General features: G+C 35.4%; 1 protein-coding gene across 1 annotated transcript in view; it reads right to left on the reverse strand.

The window, feature by feature from the left end:
- Nucleotides 1–1,056: 1,056 nt before the first annotated feature.
- The window catches only part of LOC125241499, a 57,746-nt gene continuing 38,715 nt past the window's right edge, over nt 1,057–20,087 (reverse strand). Inside the window, exons 9-12 of the mRNA XM_048150016.1 lie at nt 8,245–8,396; nt 7,524–7,639; nt 5,010–5,168; nt 1,057–3,742 (exon numbers count right to left, since the gene is read on the reverse strand). Of these exons, the coding sequence (XP_048005973.1) occupies nt 1,350–3,742; nt 5,010–5,168; nt 7,524–7,639; nt 8,245–8,396 (2,820 nt within the window). The 3' untranslated portion in view covers nt 1,057–1,349. The remainder of the gene's footprint in view (nt 3,743–5,009; nt 5,169–7,523; nt 7,640–8,244; nt 8,397–20,087) is intronic.

Below are 20,087 nucleotides of genomic sequence, written 5' to 3' on the forward strand. Positions count from 1 at the left end.
GCAATAAGGTTCAAATTTATGTTTTTTGTATGGGTTTGTCGTAAAAGTCTACCTGGTATATATCGTCCTTGAACGAGACCAATTTTTAAATTTTCTTGACTACAAAAACACTGTTTACTTACACCCATATCATGTTCGATAGGAGCGATAAGAAAAATAGCCTATATTAAGAAATCTGTATCTGCTAGTACGTGTAATAGGTACCTACATACTTTACGATCTTGGAAACCGATACTCTAAATTACATTTAAACGTATAGTAAATTATTGTTATAAAGAAAGAATCATATTTGCAACGATGGAATTCATCACGTCATTTGTTTCATTTCAAATATCTGTCTGACAGTTAATCACTAGTTGATATTACCTTCAAGCTTAATTTAAACCATATCTGCACATATTGTAGTAAACTTATTAAATGGATGTACATAAACTTATGTATGCAACTACTCTATATAATTAGACATTAAACACGACTGTTATCTTATTATGAAACTCGCCTTAAGGTTCGTTTCAAAAGACAGCACTCGTGTTTTAATGCATCTCATTATGCACCAGTCACATAAATATCTATTTAGTAACAGACTTGTTTATTATAATTAGGAATGAAGAGCCCAGAGCCACCAAACCTTCAAATTTTTTTCAACCTTGGGATAATGTAGAGTTACCTAATTAATTTAATAAACATCGATACTAACTCTACATTATCCCAAAGGTCTAGCAACTCTGGGCTAAGTCTATAAGGCACACATTCCCTGAAATTAGCATTTGGACATTTGTGTCGTGGTCATTTATGGACCGTGAAATCTTTACAGTTACAATTTATGATATCCTTCTACTAGTATAATCATTCATAAGAGTTTTGAATGATTCACGGTTATTTTCATTAGACTTATATTGACCGGGATATAGACCGTGATTACCTTTTTGATTTTTGTCGAGCTCCCGATATTTCGACGCAGTTGCATGCATCATGATCACGGAAAACTGACGAAGGCGGGTGGTGGTGCTGTCTATGCAACTTTAACATCCACCCGCCTTCGTCAGATTTCCGTGATCATGATGCATGCAACTGCGTCAAAATATCGGGAGCTCGACAAAAATCAAAAAGGTAATCACGGTCTATATCCCGGTCAATATAAGTCTAATCATTCATGTTTAGTGACAGTAAATCGATATTATAATAAATCTATGTAATAATGCGTCTTATGGCGGCACTATCTTTTTACACTCATTTTCTCTCGTAAATGCGAAATAAGTGATAATAGTTCTTCGGTTGATTTGCTCCCACGAGATCACAGGTTTGTTTTACGTAAAGTATTTATTTCGAAGACGTAGTTTCGAGACGCTCTACTTTTGAATATCCATTTTCTTCACTGTACCAGTACTAGCTTCAGTATCGTTAGATGAACCGGAGTTGGAATGTTCTAGTTTGTTTTTATCAGCTTTATCGTTACTTATTGTGCTTTTTAAACTTCGGTTTAATATCGTCGAAGGCCTTATAAAACTTTTCTGTATCACTTTTACTGCTTTTTCTGGGGGCGCGTGTATGCTCTCACTTCTTTGTTGTAATTTATTTATGCCGTAGTTAGGTTTAATTTGAGCTGTTTTTTCAATACATGAGTCATGCGGCAGTTGTAAATCTGTTATGCACACATAATTTTCTTTTGATTTTGGGACCGTATAAGTATTTACTTTCACTGGAACTATTTCCATTTTTTTCTCATATATTGTTGCAGGGCCCTTAGAATCTAACATATCTTCGGAATTAATAGGCGACTCTACTCCTCCCACTAACTCTTGAATTAGTTTGTCTTCCCCTAAATCATCAGTGAAGTCACATTCCATAATATCGATATCATCGTCAGAACAAATGGAAGAAAATGATGCTAATGAGTAGTCGTTACTTGTGTGAAAATTGTCAGGTAATCTCACTCTTGGTACGTTACTCGACATAGTTGAACTCGGCGAAGCTTGAATAAAATCAGACATCGATATATTGATTGCGTCGTCGGAGGCTATTATCACTTTTGGATATTCTCTGTTCTGAGATGTCACAACGGGTTCTCCGCATTTATAAGCGCTCGGTTTTCGCGTTAATAAATCTTCAATATTTTCATAGTTTATAAAATAATTATTCAACTTCAAATTTCTACCTGCGTCGGATGATTCAAAAGAAGACAACGGTTTTGTATGTTTATACGCAAGACGACGATCCAAAGTTGTTGTTCGTGGAGGTGGTTGTGGAGGAACTTTAAGATGATCTGAATCACTTTCTATATTGTTTTCATGATGGCGAAACGTTTGCAGAGCTGTAGGCTGCAAAGAAAATCTTTTTTGTAGTCGAGGTAAATCAGGCAAAACTTTCGGGAAATTCCTCCTCTTAATTGTCAGCAGGGCTTCTGATGTTGATAAGGGCTCTACTTCTACATTTTCACTTCTAGACGTAACATTAACATCATTTCGGAACGTAACGGGTGGCAGTATGTCATCTAATCCATTATCTGACTTAGTTGTGTTTTTAAATATAACGTCATAATTCATGTCTGTAACTGGATCTGAAGTGGAATGTTTATGAGATATTTTTAGAGGACTCTTATCTTTGTCTATAGATAATGTCACTTCGTTAGTAAATTTAATTTTAGTATCCTTATTTTCATTTTCGGAATGTTTTTGGTCAGTAAACGACTTTCTCAACTCTATAGGTTCTTGTTGAAGTATAGAATTTGTTCGAGCTGTTGGTGTTGCGTCTATGGCTACGGAAACCTTTTTAGAAGCAGAGCTTTCGGTTCCCTTACTTTTCATTGAGTCCGTAGATTTAGCTGTATTTCTAATACTGGATGTAATTGACTTTTTTTGACTAGAAATAGAAGATGATGAACTAAATTTAGATGAAGAGTTTTTGTCGTAAGTTGCATTATGCCTTATAGAACCCTTTCTATCAAAGTCTGCTATAATGTGTAATGTTTTAGAATTTGGTAGTAATTCTTCTGATCTTGTAAATATATTAGGAGCAGCAGATGAATTATTTGGGCTAATTTCAGTATTCGATTTTCTCATAATTTTAGGTGAACATCTATGCATGACTTCATTTGCTATCCAGTCTCTCACTTTAGTGTGTGCATCTAAAGTACTAGTTGAAAGATGTCTCCTGAGTTGAAATCGCTCTCGGAAGCCACCTGAATCATCTGACTTAGGCGTTTTGCACGATTCTTGTTTATTTTTTACTGTATTATTGCTTCTCATTTTACTAAGGCTCATTGACTTTATAACACTACATCCAGTTTTTAACGTTTGAAGAGCATTTTTATCATCTTTTAGATTTTTTTGAGGGATAATATCAACTTCGCCCATATTTGCACGGGTACGACGATTAAGTTGTGTCATGTTTTCTCTTAAATTTATATTCCGCTTTTTAAAAAATAGCACCGTGCAAATTCCGACATTTACGGCTAAAAATAGTATACCCAGTGATACAATAAGAGTAATTGTGGACGTGGACGTTTTTACTTGAACATCGTTTAAGATTTTGGGCTTTAAAGTTGAAGAATAAACAGTATTCTTCTCTATTATTTTCGGTGCTGTTGGTCTAGATAGTGATTTTATTGATTGTATTTCATCGTAAATAGCGTCAGTATTTGGCGAATAGACTGGTGGAGAATAAGGCTTAACTCTACCATACATCGGCGGATTAACACGAGGCGTATCAACGATAGTCGGCGTCCAAATTCTTCTTATAGGATCTGAAAAAGAAAAATTGTATAGTGACAACAACTCACAAAAATATGAGTCAACAAACACTTAGACATATACCCTATGTATCTTTATAATCAAATGAAACTATTTTTTGTGTTATTTTTACCTATTTATGGTAAAAGAAAATACTAGCGCTCGATAGTGCTTAGTTCGATCTTAAATAATTGACAATTAAATGTGACAGAAAAGTGTCATCTACCGTATACATACGAGAATGCCCAAGCTTTGGCGCGTCGTCAACTTTAATATTAGTTACACTACACTACACAGTGTAACGTGAGGTACCTAAAACTGAATACTTTTAAAATGTCATATAACTTTTCCGAAATTCGTGTATGTAATGAAAACACGTTGCTACTGCATTTAAAAGGGTTCTTAATGCTTCAAGTGCAATGAGAACGTTTTCATTTGAAATCGCAACAGAAATTCGTCCTCGTTGTACTTAAATAGCTTTAGCGTAGCTCCAAGCTAAGGCTCTTTTGAGACAGAAAGACATAAATATAAATGGTATTCCAACTTTAATAAGTCAAAGAAGTATATGATTCTAATCGAAATCGAATTTGCAATGTAACATAATAATTATAACACTTCAAGTTCTCGCGTTTTGTACACATTATTTACGGTATATGTTACGTTGGGTGAGAGTAATAATGTTATTTTATCGCGTTCGACCCGTATGTGTCTTTCGATCGTCCCAGAGTAGATAATTCACAAACATAGCCTCTAACATCAAGTCGACAAATATTTTGTTACAGTGAAAATAAGAGCGAAGAGAAGAGAGTACTTAAAAACCAGGGATATTTACGGCAGTCAAAAGTTAAAATTTAATTGAGATAAAAGGTACACCCACTTATCTTCTGTAGCAAACTTTAATACGCGGTGTGCTATTTTGTCCTATTCTATCTTTGACACTCTCTTCTTACAGTACGGTCAGATTTGCAGTTTTTGAAAAAGTCCTACAGGACTTTTTATATCACAACACGGGTTGCCCAAAATTTAATTAAATAGCAATCTTCGAGCTCTTTCTCTAGGGACTCTTGCGATTACAATCTTGAGTTGTCAGGAAAAAAATAATTTAGCTTGGTAGAATAAAACCACGAATATAAAAGTCCGAAATCCGCTACTTCAAATACATACCCATCACCACATTCATAAATTTCATCCAACAAATAAACCTCCCTACTTCGAAGTGTGTTACTAACGTCATAACTCATAATTGAAAGACAAGTGTAGATACTGAAAAAATATTTATACCTTGTGCTTTATTAACCACTTTTGGCTTTTGTGTTGTCGGTATAGGCGTAAATTCGTATAATGGGTCTCGGACAAATTTCGTCATATTATTAGGAAAGGTGTCAATCCAAAACTTAGTATAGCGGGATCTGTAAAAACTGCTTACTAAAGGCGGAATATCTGAAATAAAAACAATTTAAATTAGTCATCTTAATAAACAGTAAGGTTTTGATGTGTGGAGGACCCTATACTTAAATGAAAAATATATATTAATCCGTAGGTATATACATATGTACCTACGGATTAGAAATAGTATTTTTTCTACTCCCGAACTGTTATTCGTCATAAAAGTCTGTTCCCCAAAGCCAGCCCCCGTCGGCTTCCCACTCACGCGCGCTGTCACAAAAAAATTGAAAACGCTTTGTTTGGCTCTGTAACCATGGCAACACATTGTTCGTTACTGCGCGCGTGCGCAGGGAGCCGGCGGGGCATGTCTTTGGAGCAGCTGGCTCGATCGCTGGCAGTGCGAACCTTTGCGCTAAAATACAGGAAACAGTGTGAATTTTACGAAAGATAAGTATTGTAGAAAACTATTAAAAACCATGTGCATGGTCGTAAAAAGAGTATTGTAGGTATGCAACTGGCGTTTAAAAGAGGTCACAAAAGGTGAGAGGCGAGGCGTGGGTAACAATTTGAGGCGAAGCCGAAACTTATTCATAAAAACGTACACCCGTTATAACTGGCCCTTAGAATTTGATTGTTTTCTAGAATAACTTTCGTGAAATTAACATTGTTTCCTGTATTTTGACCCAATAGGTTTTGCACTAAATAACAATCCGTAACGTTATAACAATGCGTGGCCATGGTTACCAAAGCTACACAATACCACAGTATAATAAAGAGTACTATCGTACAGTATGGCCACTCCCGCTCCATGCTGAAAGTGCCACCCACCCCCTCTCGGTTACCTCACAGTTACCGCCTGTCAAAAACGCGAACAGTCGACCTGTCATATTTCACTCATAAAAGCATAGTACGCGTTCACGTACATGAGCTTAGACTGTGTGCTAGGAACGCGCCTCTTTCATATATTTGATCACCAGTGTCCGAGGTGTGACAATACGTTAACTCTTGTAACGTATTTGTTGCCATGGTTACCAAAGCCAAACAATACGGTAACCATGGAAACACATTGTTATAACGTTACTGCGTGGGTGCCGGCGAATTATGTAAGGTTTTAAAGACCTATTGTACTAACCTGTAAATGACGAATAACAGTACGGGATTAGAAAAAAATAATGTTTTTGTAATTTACTTTAATGAATGTTTTCGTTTTTTTATTGTGTATATTAGTCAATTTTACAAACCAGCATTCGAAATATATGTTTGCACTACCTTTCTTTATCTAAGGCAACTGCACTTATATATTATATATGGATAAAGTCGTGAAGTGCAGAATAGCGTAAGTTACACGTATACAAGCTCTCAATTCAATCATTACAAATTACTGTTCAAGACTGTTGAAGCAATTACAAAAACCATGAAATGATTTGTTCCTAAGGGTCTCCCGAAACCTTAGAAATTAGATAACATTGGAAATAAAAAAGACATCGTAAAAACCGGCTATCGTTACTGCTCTCGGATATTGTAATCAAAATGTAAAAGCCTATGAAAAAAATGCAGTTTTGCACAGTTACAGTAATTTAGTATCATTACCTATGATTTCGATCACAGCTTTTCACCAAAACATACGTCATCTAGGATAAAAACCTTCTGTATCACGGTTTTCGTCATTTTAGTCTACCATTGGGACTATTTTGTCGATCTTAGACCGAAAACTCAATTTGTCGTGGGCGACAGTATTATTTAAGTGCTTCAAGCAAAGTAAGTAAACTAAGTATCCAGTCTAAAATAACAACAAATCCCGAGGAATAGATTTATTTTTTCCTTGACTGCTATTATTTTGCACGCTTCTGTATATACCTACGTGCCTGACAACCCTAATTACAATTTTGCGTGACTAAAGATTGCTAGGTGCTGCTTTTGTATACTTTTTCATCAATGTTTCTGCAACTATGACAGAAAATAACGAAGGCGAAAGCAACCCCTCTAATTACGTTATTACGGAAATTTAAGTGTGCCTTACGTTTTCAACCCACTTGTTTCGGCGTTGTTAATGTGCACAAAAGCATAAGCTATTATAGTTATGGCTTTATTAAAGCGCGAGAAGTAAGTACCTACTTAGTGTTATTTCTGCTACTTTTAACGTCACGAGTATGATGCAACCCCTAGTGCGTAGATAAAGGTATGTAGTGGTGTTCGCCTCTATGTAATCTACATATTATTTTATAATCTACATCAACGATTACGTATTAACTGATTGTATGCAGAGAAACGGTATTGAGATCCTTTTTAATTAAATTCAACGTCATTCCATGGATAATTCTGTAGTTTTTGTACGCAGGGAGTTAGTTACATATAGGTAGGTACCTGACATTGCTATTTAGATGCGGCATGAAATAAAATATTGCTCACCTAATCTTAAATACGATTTATGCTCCTCGTTGTACTCGGGCCATTCAACATTATATTGATCCCACTGCCTGCGGTCTAAGGTAAAGTATTCGTTTACACTTTGCGTATTGGGTGTCCTGGAAAATGATACGTATTATAAGTTGACTTGGTTAGTTGTACTGGGTAATTTCTGCAAGTTTAGTCTATAACTATTGTGACCGATGAGTCAAAATCGAAACAACAATTTATATGCATTCAATAAATAATGAATTACAGGTAAGTAGAATATTCTTACACAGGATAAATAAGGCCAAGAAAGTTTCTGTTTTGGGTAATAAACACAGGGCGTCATATAGATACAAACAAGTATAGCAAGTAAATAAGTTGCCATCAGAGTTATCGGAGCGGTCAAGGTGCTCAAAAATATTTGATCAGGCCTTTATAGTAAAGGCGTTAAAGTGCATGTTCAGACATTTTTGACCTCCTTAGTAAGTTGACCCAGGATAAGTTTGCCGATTTTTAATTTGCAACTTTATTTCTACAAGAGTTCAAAACTCAAATGTAATTTGACTTGTACAAGTACGCCAGGACTAAACGAGGTTCAGGTGATTTTACAAATACTATTATAGCTATTCGTTAATCGTTAATTAATAAATAAAATTATCGGTATTCGAACCGACAGGCATTTACTACACCCATTATGTCCGACTGGTCGTCTTAAATTGTGAATACTGAAACTCACCCGATTTTTACGAAGTTAGTCCATAACCTCATTATAGCTTCACTCAGCAGTTTTTCTTTCGGGGTGTATTCAGAATGAAAATGAGTATTTGCACCTCCCAGTGGTGCACCCAATACATAAGGCAATTCTTCTCCATGGACACTTTTATTCAGCTGCAATATGATATAATGTGGTAAGTCATACAACATTTGAGTGAGACAAAGGAGATCGTCGATTTGGTTCAGCGTTCTGGCACAGCTTAGATTTAAGCGTATATAGGTGAAGCACACGCCAGAATAATCCTCATAATTCCCAGATCACAGTAGTGTTTACAGAATTACCTACGAAATAAAACGAGATTACTGATAAAATGTATAATTAAAACGTGAGTCCAGGAAGAAAAACTTCTTAACACATATGCGTATACTGCTCATACTATTTAGTAGAATAAAATAAATGTTATTCAATAAATGCAACATTTTTAAGTTTCAAATACAAAGATTTTTATAAAATATAAAGTAATTATTTGATATTATTTGTAGTTGTTTATTTCCTAAAGAGATAGAATATCATTACTGTAAACTAAGCATATTAACATTTGTTTCAACAGGAATAAAGTTTAATTTAGGGTAGACCACATTGCTTCGAAATACTTGACATTATTGAAAAAAGATGGCTTCGTTTTGTGAGACAAAAGGAGTACAACATTAACCTTCTCTGAAAAGGGTTTGATCTTTATATTTAATTAATAAAAAAATCAAATTCAAGTAGTATCTGTTCTAAAATACATATTTCTGGCATTTTGATAGTCTTATATAATTAATAAAGTCGAGAGAACAAGTAAATAAGAAATGATACTGCGATATATTAGCGGTATCGAAACTTGTATGTCAGCTGTGACCAACACTGGCATGGTCCTATTACAAACGCGTGACGCGTTTGCTAATTCCGGAGATCTTTCTCTTTTTCTATATTAATGTGTAATTAGAGTGACCCCCAAAACTTGTCAATAATGAATAACAAGAGATAACGACTCCATAGACTTCAGTTTAAGTGAATTTCATCAAAGCTTAGTAACTTATTATTAATCTGTGACTCGACAAAGAAGAGGAATCTATGAATTGCTATTCATTGATAGTGTTTTTCTCCACATAAATGGGGATATAAGGTAAAATAGGTAATAAAATTATTTAAGCATTAAGCATCCCTTAAGTCGAACCTACACAACACAAACGTCAAAAATAATTTTCCTTCCTTACCCCTATTATTAAAAGGGTATGACACAAACTTATATATGTACGAGCCCCAATGCAAATGATATCGTCTAGCCACACTTCAACATGCGATATTTATTTCCGAAACTGGTACCCAGATTGACTTTCATGATAAATGGAGTACACGACACACTAACCCCCTTATTCATAAACGTACTCTAAAGTTATCAAGCCGATAAAGTTCGTCTGTCCCTTTCGATCACACCAATACGTCGGAAAGGGACAAACGAACTTTATCGGTTTGATAACTTTCGTGAACGTTTATGAATAAGGGGGTAAGTCTTTAAAGCTAGTTTAATCTAGCGTTGTACAAAGTATCATAATGTTATTTGTTTTAATATAATCGTATCATAAAAATAACATGTCGAAAGCAAATAAATACGCCTAGTTCATATTTGAGGTAAAATAGGACGTCTATTCATATACTAATATTATAAATGGGAAAGTGTGTGTGTCTGTTTGTTGACGCTGACGAATTGACGTGATTTTCTAAGTGGAGATAGTTGAAGGGACGGAGAGTGACATAGGCTACTTTTTGTCTCTTTGTAACGCGAGCGAAGCCGCGGGCAAAAACTAGTTTAAAATAAAAACTATTTTATTAGGGTTTGTAATACAGAATATTTTAAATTGAATGAAGAATATTCCATGTCATCTGATATGATATACAGCTATATAAAAGGACAAATTCTGTATAAAATATCATTAGTCTATAATATTTTTTTACCAGAATAGCAAGAGGTAAGCCGCTGCCTGAATCAGCGGGGAAAGTTATAATTTCCAGTAACAATAGCGGCAAATCTACGTACCAAATATCCAAAGACCTTTCTTTGCCAAGATCTACAGTGCAAACAATCATCCAGCATCAACGAAAACACGGAACAGTCTCCTGTTTAAAGAAATCTGGCCGTCGAAGGATAACTACCAAAGCAGAAAACCGGATTTTGAAGAGGATCATTAAGAAAAATCGTCGTGCAAAAGCAGGAGAACTTACCGTACTATGGCGTGAGTCTAGCAATGCACGGTCGAGAAGTTTCCAAAGTTGCAGAACATTCCTTATGAGAATTTTCAGTAACTTCTGAGAATGTTCTCGAGAACGAGAATTTATCAGAATACTTTAGTAATTTCGTAGTTTATACCATCAATATTCACGATAGCTTAAGTGTAGTCATTATAACATAATTATTTTATTATCTGCACTCCACTTAACTAATAAATGTGTTCGTTATCATTTATCATCCTACCATTGGACTGTAAAATGCGTGTAAATTGAAGTAATTATAGTCATTGTCAATGTTATACAAATAAAGTATTACAACAAACAACTGGTTCCATTGTATATAACATATTTTAGTTTTTAAAATATCAATAACTTAATGTAAAAAAAAAACACATTTCTTTTTGTACACATTATGGTGAGAATTTTTTTTTGTTATATGGAACTTTTTCTGTACTGGCTGATATTTATGACAGACGTTAAAGTAATGATAACTTCAAACCGCTCTTTAATTACTCTATTGTGACATAAGCAATCTTGTAAAATGAAACCCAAGGGAAAAGTTTATGAACATTATTCCACTAAAATTGTAAGAAACAAACATACTTTTAAGTGCAAGTTCTGTAAAAGCATTTACACAAATAGAAACTTACTTACTTTATTTATTTTTACACATAACTTTATTTTTGAAAAATACTCTCGTCTGATCCTGTAGGCCTAGCACATGATTGCCGCGAGATAGATCACACGTCTTCTTCTAAATGTATTAATGACATAAGGACGGATAGTCTATCTCGCCGCGACATATTCTCGCGGTAATCATGTGCTAACCCTGCAGGAATCGTACTGGTACCAATTTAAAAATAATTGACATCCCTTGTACATGTCTAAGACGTGAGTCGTAGGTAAACCACAAGGAAAAGTATGCCCTCCAATACTCATAATTTTTTTCATACTGTACAGTTAGTAGTCCGGTCTGGCGCAGTCGGTAGTGACCCTGCCTGCTAAGCCCCGGTCCTGCGTTCGAATCCCGGGATAAGGGCATTTATTTGTGTGATGGACACAGATATTTGTTCCTGAGTCATGGATGTTTTCTATGTAGTATAAGTATGTATCTATATGTATAAGTATGTACCTATATCGTCGCCTAGCCAAAGACATTTCTAGGATATCATAATTTCTTCGTATACAAAATGTCCAATTGTTAAATTGACCAATTGTACAAAATTACCACAATATCAACTTGACTAGAATACTCATACACCCTGTTTTTATTGAATTCCGTTAACTTTAAGATAAGATTTATTACATAAAATAATTAATTTCTCTAAGAAACTAGCGACCCTTGCGGATATAAAGATAAAAAAAAAGATTGTTGATGTTATTTGTTTTGACATGTGCCGTCAATCACTTGACACTAACTTGAATGTTATTCTTAAGGGTCTCTCACACTAATTTCATTTATTATTTATGAAACTGATGATTATTTTTTTCGAGATAACTAAAAGTGATATACAGGTTCTGCCGTCTCAAGGAGAAAAACCATAACTGACATTTTTTACGAAATTGAGTTATTGACACCCTTGACATCAGGAAGAGAAATGTGATTTTTCTATCTAGTCGCTGTAGCGATATATCTAACCAATCACGATTTAGACAAGCATAACTGCATGCTATTTCGTTAAAACTACCTACCTCATTTTTGGCAAAGAAAAAACATAAGTGTATATTCATAGACAGAAAAGTACTAAGTGATGCTCTTGTGCTATTTTACTCATACCTTACTCCCAAGTCTAACGTTCAATTTGTATAAGAAAGTTTGTATAAGAAAACCCAAAAGTTAATCCAAAAGGTACAAAACGCTTGTGCCCGTTATTGTTTTAACATTCCCCCACGGACATCGGTTTCACCTTACCTGTCCAGTGCAAGGCTGCTTAAGATGGAACAAAGGCAACACCTCCACTTAGCTTCTCTTCTGTTTGGTGTAATTAAACACGGCAAGCCGTCTTATCTGTCAGAGAAGTTAATTTGGCGACAACAAAAGCGAATCGAACGTAGTACAGCTAACCTGAAGCCGCTCATGGCGCCGAAATATAAATGTGCTGCTTTCCGCGGTAGTTTCCGGTTCCAGGCTACCAAATGTTGGAATGACTTACCCCCTCCAATTAGAAATTGCGGTTCTAAATTTGGTTTCAAACAGAAACCGCGTCAAATACTTTTAGGCACTCAATTATAACCTGGACTCGCTGCACAGTAGTTGTCTCATTTTTTAATTTTTTAATTTAGATTTTAAATGGTTGCCCTTATATTTTACATTCATATTACAATAATAGTATCATTGCCCACTTATAATGCTTTATTTATTCTCTTGTTTGCATATATCACTTAATTAAATATTTATGTTTCTTTTTACACGTTTACTATTTGTTTATTTCTTAGTTTAGATTAGTTTAGTTTACTTTATTTAATTAAAATAGTCACTCCCTCAGGCCTTGGCAGAATAACAGCGTTGCGATTCGCCTCGCCGGCGTCTTGCAACAACATGCTGAGTCAAAGCCTTTTCCCTACTGCACACATTGCTGGACACACAAGTGTAATTTTCTGTTTTGTGTGTATATAATTTTTCTTCGAATGTTTTTGTGTATTTGTTTTTACTATCTGTTTCTTTCTTTTTTAATTTCACCATTTTGTCCTGTGTATGTGTGCTGTACTGAATAAATGTCTTTTTCTTTCTTTCTTTCTTTCAATTCAGAAGAAGAAAAACCATATACTGGTGTTTTATTCAATTTCTTTGCAAAAAAGCCATAAATGTACATTATGTGTTTGTTAAGGTTAGTATTACATTAGAATTGTATTTACCTCTCGGAATATAAAAAAAACACAACTTGCACATTATGTCTTTTCTAACTCGTTTGACTCTTTCTTATGCTTTTCCTGCTTAGCGACGATTTAAGATTTCAAAAAAGGGAACTTGTGGTTTATTTCTTTAAAGAGACAGTCATTTATGCTTTATCAGGCTAGTAGGAAGCCCCCTCCGCGCCCCTCAAGTGCAGATTTTGGTCGGATTTTTCGGTGCGCGAGGCTCGATCGATTACTTTCGTCTGGAATAAGTAGCGCGTACGTCGCACGTATTTATTGCTCCTGTCTGCTTCGTATTAGTAGGGATGCTATTGCAAAGCACTTTTTGATTAAGCTCTGAAACTTGGCATAGTTGTTCCTTGGTTGGTTTTAAAATAGAAAAAAATAAAATAAAATAATACATATTATAGGACATTTTTACAAAGATTGATGGAGTCCCACGGTAAGCCCAAGATATATTGTGTTGTGGGCAGGCAACGATATGTATAATATATACACTTATATACATAGAAAACACCCATGACTCAGGAACAAATATCATCACACAAATAAATGCCCTTACCGGGGTTCGAACCCGGGACTGTAGCGTTACGCCGTGGCTTGCGTGGGCAACGGTCGCGCGATGGTCGCGCGACGGCGATGCGACGCATACGAAATTAAACCTTGTCGATATGGAAGTATGAGCGACCGTCGCCCACGCAAGACACGGCGTTATAGTTTTGAGTAAATTCGGACCGGGAGGCATCGAGAGCCTTTCTGCATTTAGAATGGGGAAGGGGGAGTATGGCGCTTTCCGTACTTCCTTTCAAATCATACTTCTCTAAAACTTTACGCAACAGTAGGCCTAGCACATGATGGCCGCGGGAGTATGTCGCCGCGAGATAGACTACCCGTCCTTATGTCATTAATACAGTTAGAAGAAGAGGTGGCATCTATCTCGCGGCGACATACTCCCGCGGCCATCATGTGCTAGGCCTACAGGGCAAGTAATAAAATTATAATTTTCGTAGGTATAATTTAAGGACGAGAAATTCATTTTGGAACAAAAAAATGTACTTTAGATTATGTTGGGTTTCATAACACGCAAAAGCCGTAATAATTCCATTTGTTTAGTATTTATTGTACCTATTCTAAATTTAAAAAAATCACCGCCATAAAAAAAGGGGATAATTTTTTGTCAAATATCTTATCCTTTTTTTATGCGCAACAGCCACATAACACAAAAACAAAAAGCCACATTTACGTAGTTTACAAAAATATATAGTTTGTTACATAATTATATTACCAAACGGATGATAAAAAATAATGAAAATGATGCGGCAGGGCAATTTTGATGTACGGTTCAATTTTTATTATTCAGTGGGGTCAGTGAGGTGTTTTCTTTTAGTTTATATCTGTGGGGTTTATTTTAGATACTCTTTGACCAATGAGGATCTTCTATGCAATTATCCCCTAGAATATAGGTAACCTCCTCTAAAATTCTTTACACTTTGTCCGCTGAGGGCGTAACATTATCTCTTTAACTATCTAACATTCTCTTTTTCTTTGCTACACATACGACAATCTGCCTAGATTAGTTTGACTCCGTAATGCCCTGTAAGTACACCCGTTACAACCTGTACTTGCCTTTGGGTTATTATTTTATTAATAAGTGCAATCGAATTGTGGTTAACTTTAGTTTTGTGTTATAATTCCATGTACGAAGAGATGAGATGAGATTTTTGAGATCTATATCTCAAAAAGTATCTCAAAGTATCATTTAAAAAGGCCTAGTTACCATTCGGGTTGGAAGGTCAGATGGCAGTCGATTTTGAGTATTTATATTTATATGTTTTTTATCAATCCCTATAACGAGATGAACCAAACTTTAACGAAGCAAAAAAACACAAATTACCCAATTGTGCTTTTTCAGCTTGGAGGTCGATCACTGACAGAGCCACAACTGTGCACTTGTGTTTTTATTTCTTAGATATCGCAGTGTAAAACGAATAGGAAAAGCCTAAGTGTGCACATGTGTCTTTTATAATAGTAAATATATTTTTTATTATTTTATGTTACGAGACAGAAAGAGTTTTTTCTAAATAATTAATTTAAATAAATAGATATTCGAATTATTCACAAAGCAAAAAATATGTACCCTATTGCTGCGTTAGTACACAAAAGTTTCAACTTTACCTTTTGAATTTATCCTATTTTAAAAAGAGGGCAAAGTTTTTTGGCTTTTTCTCGAAACTTACTTTTTGTCAGTTATGGTTTTTCTCCTTGAGACGGCAGGGTTGGTTCCTGATAATGCACCTAACGACGTGTCGAATTAAACAGAAAACAAAAACACGGTGTATAGGTAGGTTAGGTTCCTTAGGTATCTTCAAAACTGCACAGAAGAAGCTCTTTAGATACCTGTCGCTTTAAAGTTAAGATTAAACGGAAAAAAATAATAATGAGTACATTTTGAATACGTCATCAATTTAGCCCCAAACTAAGCCAAGCTTGTACATGTACAGTCACCATCATAAAGTAGTGATGATTTCCGTACCTTGTCGCTTCTAATCGTTTGACAATTTCGTACTATTTACTATGGGTGCTAAGCGACGATATACATACTTAAATATATAAATACATAGAAAACATCCATAACTCAGGAACAAATATCTGTGCTCATCAGACAAATAAATGCCCTTGCCGGGATTCGAACCCAGAACCGCGGCTCAGCAGGCAGGGCCACTACCGACTGAGCCAGACTGGTCGTCTGGACATTTTGATACTTTAGACCAGCTGCCACTAAAGGTAAATAAGTGATGATTTCTGTACCTTCCGTCTGCTCTCTGGTTTTCACAAACTGGGAGATATAACATACCTTACCTACCTGTAGCTAACTTAATTGAAAACGTAATAGGTAAAATAAAATAACCTAAAGTATTTATCACATTTTATGACATTATCATAAAAAAAAAAGATTATAAAATACAATACACACTACACACAGATTCCTAATCACTTTGATATTTTTTGAGAACGCCAATAATTTCTTGAAAACATGCTAAACGTTTTACAGGAGTACCGATTTGTTTTAACTCTTGCACAATAAATTCCACCATATGAGGATTTATTTCGTTAGCTGATCTCAGTAGCTTTGTCTTCCATTTTAACTTTGGTAGTATTTGTAGCGACACAGAAATATAAATCAGGAGTACTTGCATCTGAACGCAAAGTGTCTTCTCCCTCCGGCAGCCTTGTGAAATAAACTACTTCTTGTGACAAGTTCATCTGGTTTATCTAGAAACAATTTTGGTCAATCACAGTAGTAATTTATGGAATTGTTACATAACGGGGGTCCCCAAAAGGCCTTGTTTTAAGACCTAATCAACTGTATACAGTTGCATGCTCTACGACAGTCTTATTTAAATAGTAATATGGCCGCAGATCACATAGAAGATGACGTATCCGTCTCCGTAGGCAAGCCCCACGATGTCCGCAGCGAATGTCAAGGCCCCATGACCATCATGATCAGAGCCCCTGGTTGTACCCAAGACTGTGTTATTATTACATTGTATGAAAATCCATTGTACATTGGTCAGCTATTTTATTATTTACGGATAATAATGCGGAGTAGATAATTAAGCACATTACGATACTAGTGTGAAAAAGAGGAAGTTTGGAACGAGTGGCGATAAATTAAAACACGACTAAAGGGACATGAGTTACGAAGTATGGTTAAAGCAAGTATGGTTCTTTTTTCAGCAGCAAAGTTGTCAAGATCTACTTACTTTTCGAACTGTCGTGTTTTTTCTAATTTTTATTAATAACCGTATTATTTATTATTAATGACAACCGATTGTCTAAATACCTCATCATAAAATCACAAAACAAAACGTCAATTTGACATGACCAAAGACAGGCATGAAAAAATAATAGTTTGGTACCTAGTTTAAAAAAGTTAGGACTAAAACTATGAAGTCTGAAAGTCGAAATGTTCCCTGAAGTTAGCAAGAATTTAAGCAACTTATTGGTAACTTATCACTTATTAACAAAATAGCTAACTGTTATAGACAAATAATATATGTGTAATAACATGTAGTTTTATATTATGCCAATTAAAACTTTATTTCAAGTATATTCCCTTGTAAGTGTTCCCTTGTACTTTCAACAATAAGTTTCATGATGCAGGAATGTTCTGCGAACATTCTCGAGAATATTTCCGCTTTTTGGGAATGTTCTGCAATTTCTGCATTACTAGGCGTGACGCGATAAGAAAAATCATTTCAGTCAATACCTGCAAAAGAGTATTGAAAATAATGGGCTACGGTTTTTACACTGCCAAAGAGAAACCATTAAGTACTTACTCAAAAGCAGAAAAGTAATAGGTTGAAATTCGCACAAAAATACAGAAACTGGACTGCCGATCAGTGGCGAAAAATAATATGGAGCGACGAATCCAAATTTGAGGCCACAGTTGGCAACAAACGAAGTAAAGTCATTCGAGAATAATTTTTAAAAAAAAAAACGCTGCCTTTGGGGTTCTGGTGAAAGCTACTTGCGAATGTTGGATTATGTAGAAATGTGCAGATATTTTTTAAAACTTCTTTTAATACTTTAATTATTTGATGGGAACACAAATGAATATACGTATACCGTTAGGTTCGAGGAGTTCGAGGAGAATCCGATTATAAGAAATCGAAGCTTGACAAAATTTTACTTGAAAACTCAATATTCTTAACAAACATAACTAGTTAAATAAATGTCACTGTTCTGAACTTAAATGCATGCTATTCTTATTAAAATACCAAAGTCACTATAAGTGTGCCGTTCAGATCCGACCTGATCTTCATCAGCAGTTCCACTGCACCAAATGTCACTGTTCTGGACGTAAGTGCATGCTGTTCATATAAAAATACCAAAGTCACTATAAGTGTGCCGTTCAGATTTGAGGAGTTCGGTTCTGACCATCATCAGCAGTTCCACTGCACCAAATGTCACTGTTCTAAATGTAAGTGCATGCTGTTCCTATAAAAATACCAAAGTCACTATAAGTGTGCCGTTCAGATTTGAGGAGTTCGGTTCTGACCATCATCAGCAGTTCCACTGCACCAAATGTTCTGGACGTAAGTGCATGCTGTTCTTATAAAAATATCAAAGTCACTATATGTGTGCCATTCAGATTTGAGGAGTTCGGTTCTGACCATCGTCAGCAGTTTCACTGCACCAAATATCAGTGTTCTGGACGTAAGTGCATGCTGTTCTTATAAAAATACCAAAGTCACTATAAACGTGCCGTTCAGATTTGAGGAGTTCCGTTCTGGCCATAATCAGCAGTTCCACTGCACCAAATGTCACTGTTTCGTACGTAAATGCATGGTGTTCCTTAAAAAACACAAAATCACTAAATGTGTGCCTTTCAGATTTGAGGAGTTCCCTCGATTTCTCCAGGATCCCATCATCAGAACTGGGTTCTGAGGAAAATGGGACCAATCTGTATGCATATATTCAATCAAAACAATTTTTTTTCAGAATCGGTCCAGTAACGACGGAGATATCGTGGAACAAACATAAAAAAAAACATACAGACGAATTGAAAACCTTCCTTCCTTGAGAGATTTGAGGCAGCGGTTAAAAAGCAGAAGCATTTCAGAAAGACTGCTAAGCGCAAGGTGAAGTTTCCAGCATCTTTAATGATTTGGAGCTCTATGTCGGCACAGGGTGTAGGATGTCTGCAATTTATAGATGGAACCATCAACGCCGAGAAATATAAAAGCATCTTGGAAGAGAGTTTGCTACCGTCTATAAGGAAGTTAAAATATAGAAATGGATTTACTATACACGTTAAACTTTCGTGAGACATATTCAAATAATTAATTAAAATACGGTTGTACTCACGTTATTATCGCTAGACATGATAATAACGTGAGTACAACCGTATTGTAATTAATTAATGGATTTACTTTTCAACAAGATGGTGCCTCGTGTCATACTGCCAAGACAACGATGGCGTGGCTGAAGCGAAAGAAAATTCCTACCATGTCATGGCCATCCAGCTGTCCAGACTTGTCTCCCATAGAAACTTAGTGGTAGAAAATGAAGAAAAAGTTGCGAAAGGATCCTTCTCGATCCAAAGCTGATCTTAAGGAGAAACTTGTGGGTGTCTGAAATAACCCTTGGAGAGTGTAGACAGTTGGTAGATACAAGGCCGCTCAGGATTAAGGCCGTTTTAGATGCGAAAGATGACGCCACCAAGTGGTAGTCGTTCTGTTCTTCGTCGGTTACGCTGAAGACGAACTTTTTTGCAAGTGTTACATTTAGTGAAATTATGTTTTTTTTCTTTACCAGTGAGGAAAGCTGTTAATTTCAGTTTTGAATAAATAAAATTTGCTTTATAATCTCTCTTGTTTTTATGTTACATGTTCTATTAATCATCTAAATCATCCTGAATATTTAGGCTGAAGTTAGGCTATAACATGTTTTTCATACCAGACGAGGCAGACGATATCATTTGCATTGGGGCTCGTAGTACCATTATATATTATTATATTCAATGTAATTATACTCTGCACAGCATTCTTGTCATAACAAAATATACCAAATAATTGTCTTCCATTTTAGAAAATATTAATTTAACGCCTTTTTGTAATGTAATACTCTACACGGCAGAAAGGAAATCCAAAACGAGTGGCGATAAATTAAAACACGACCGAAAGAACGCGACATGAATTACAAGTTTCCTCTTCGGACACGTATCTTAAAAC

This window comes from Leguminivora glycinivorella, chromosome Z, assembly GCF_023078275.1.
Source record: "Leguminivora glycinivorella isolate SPB_JAAS2020 chromosome Z, LegGlyc_1.1, whole genome shotgun sequence".
Taxonomy (NCBI): Eukaryota; Metazoa; Arthropoda; class Insecta; order Lepidoptera; family Tortricidae; genus Leguminivora; species Leguminivora glycinivorella.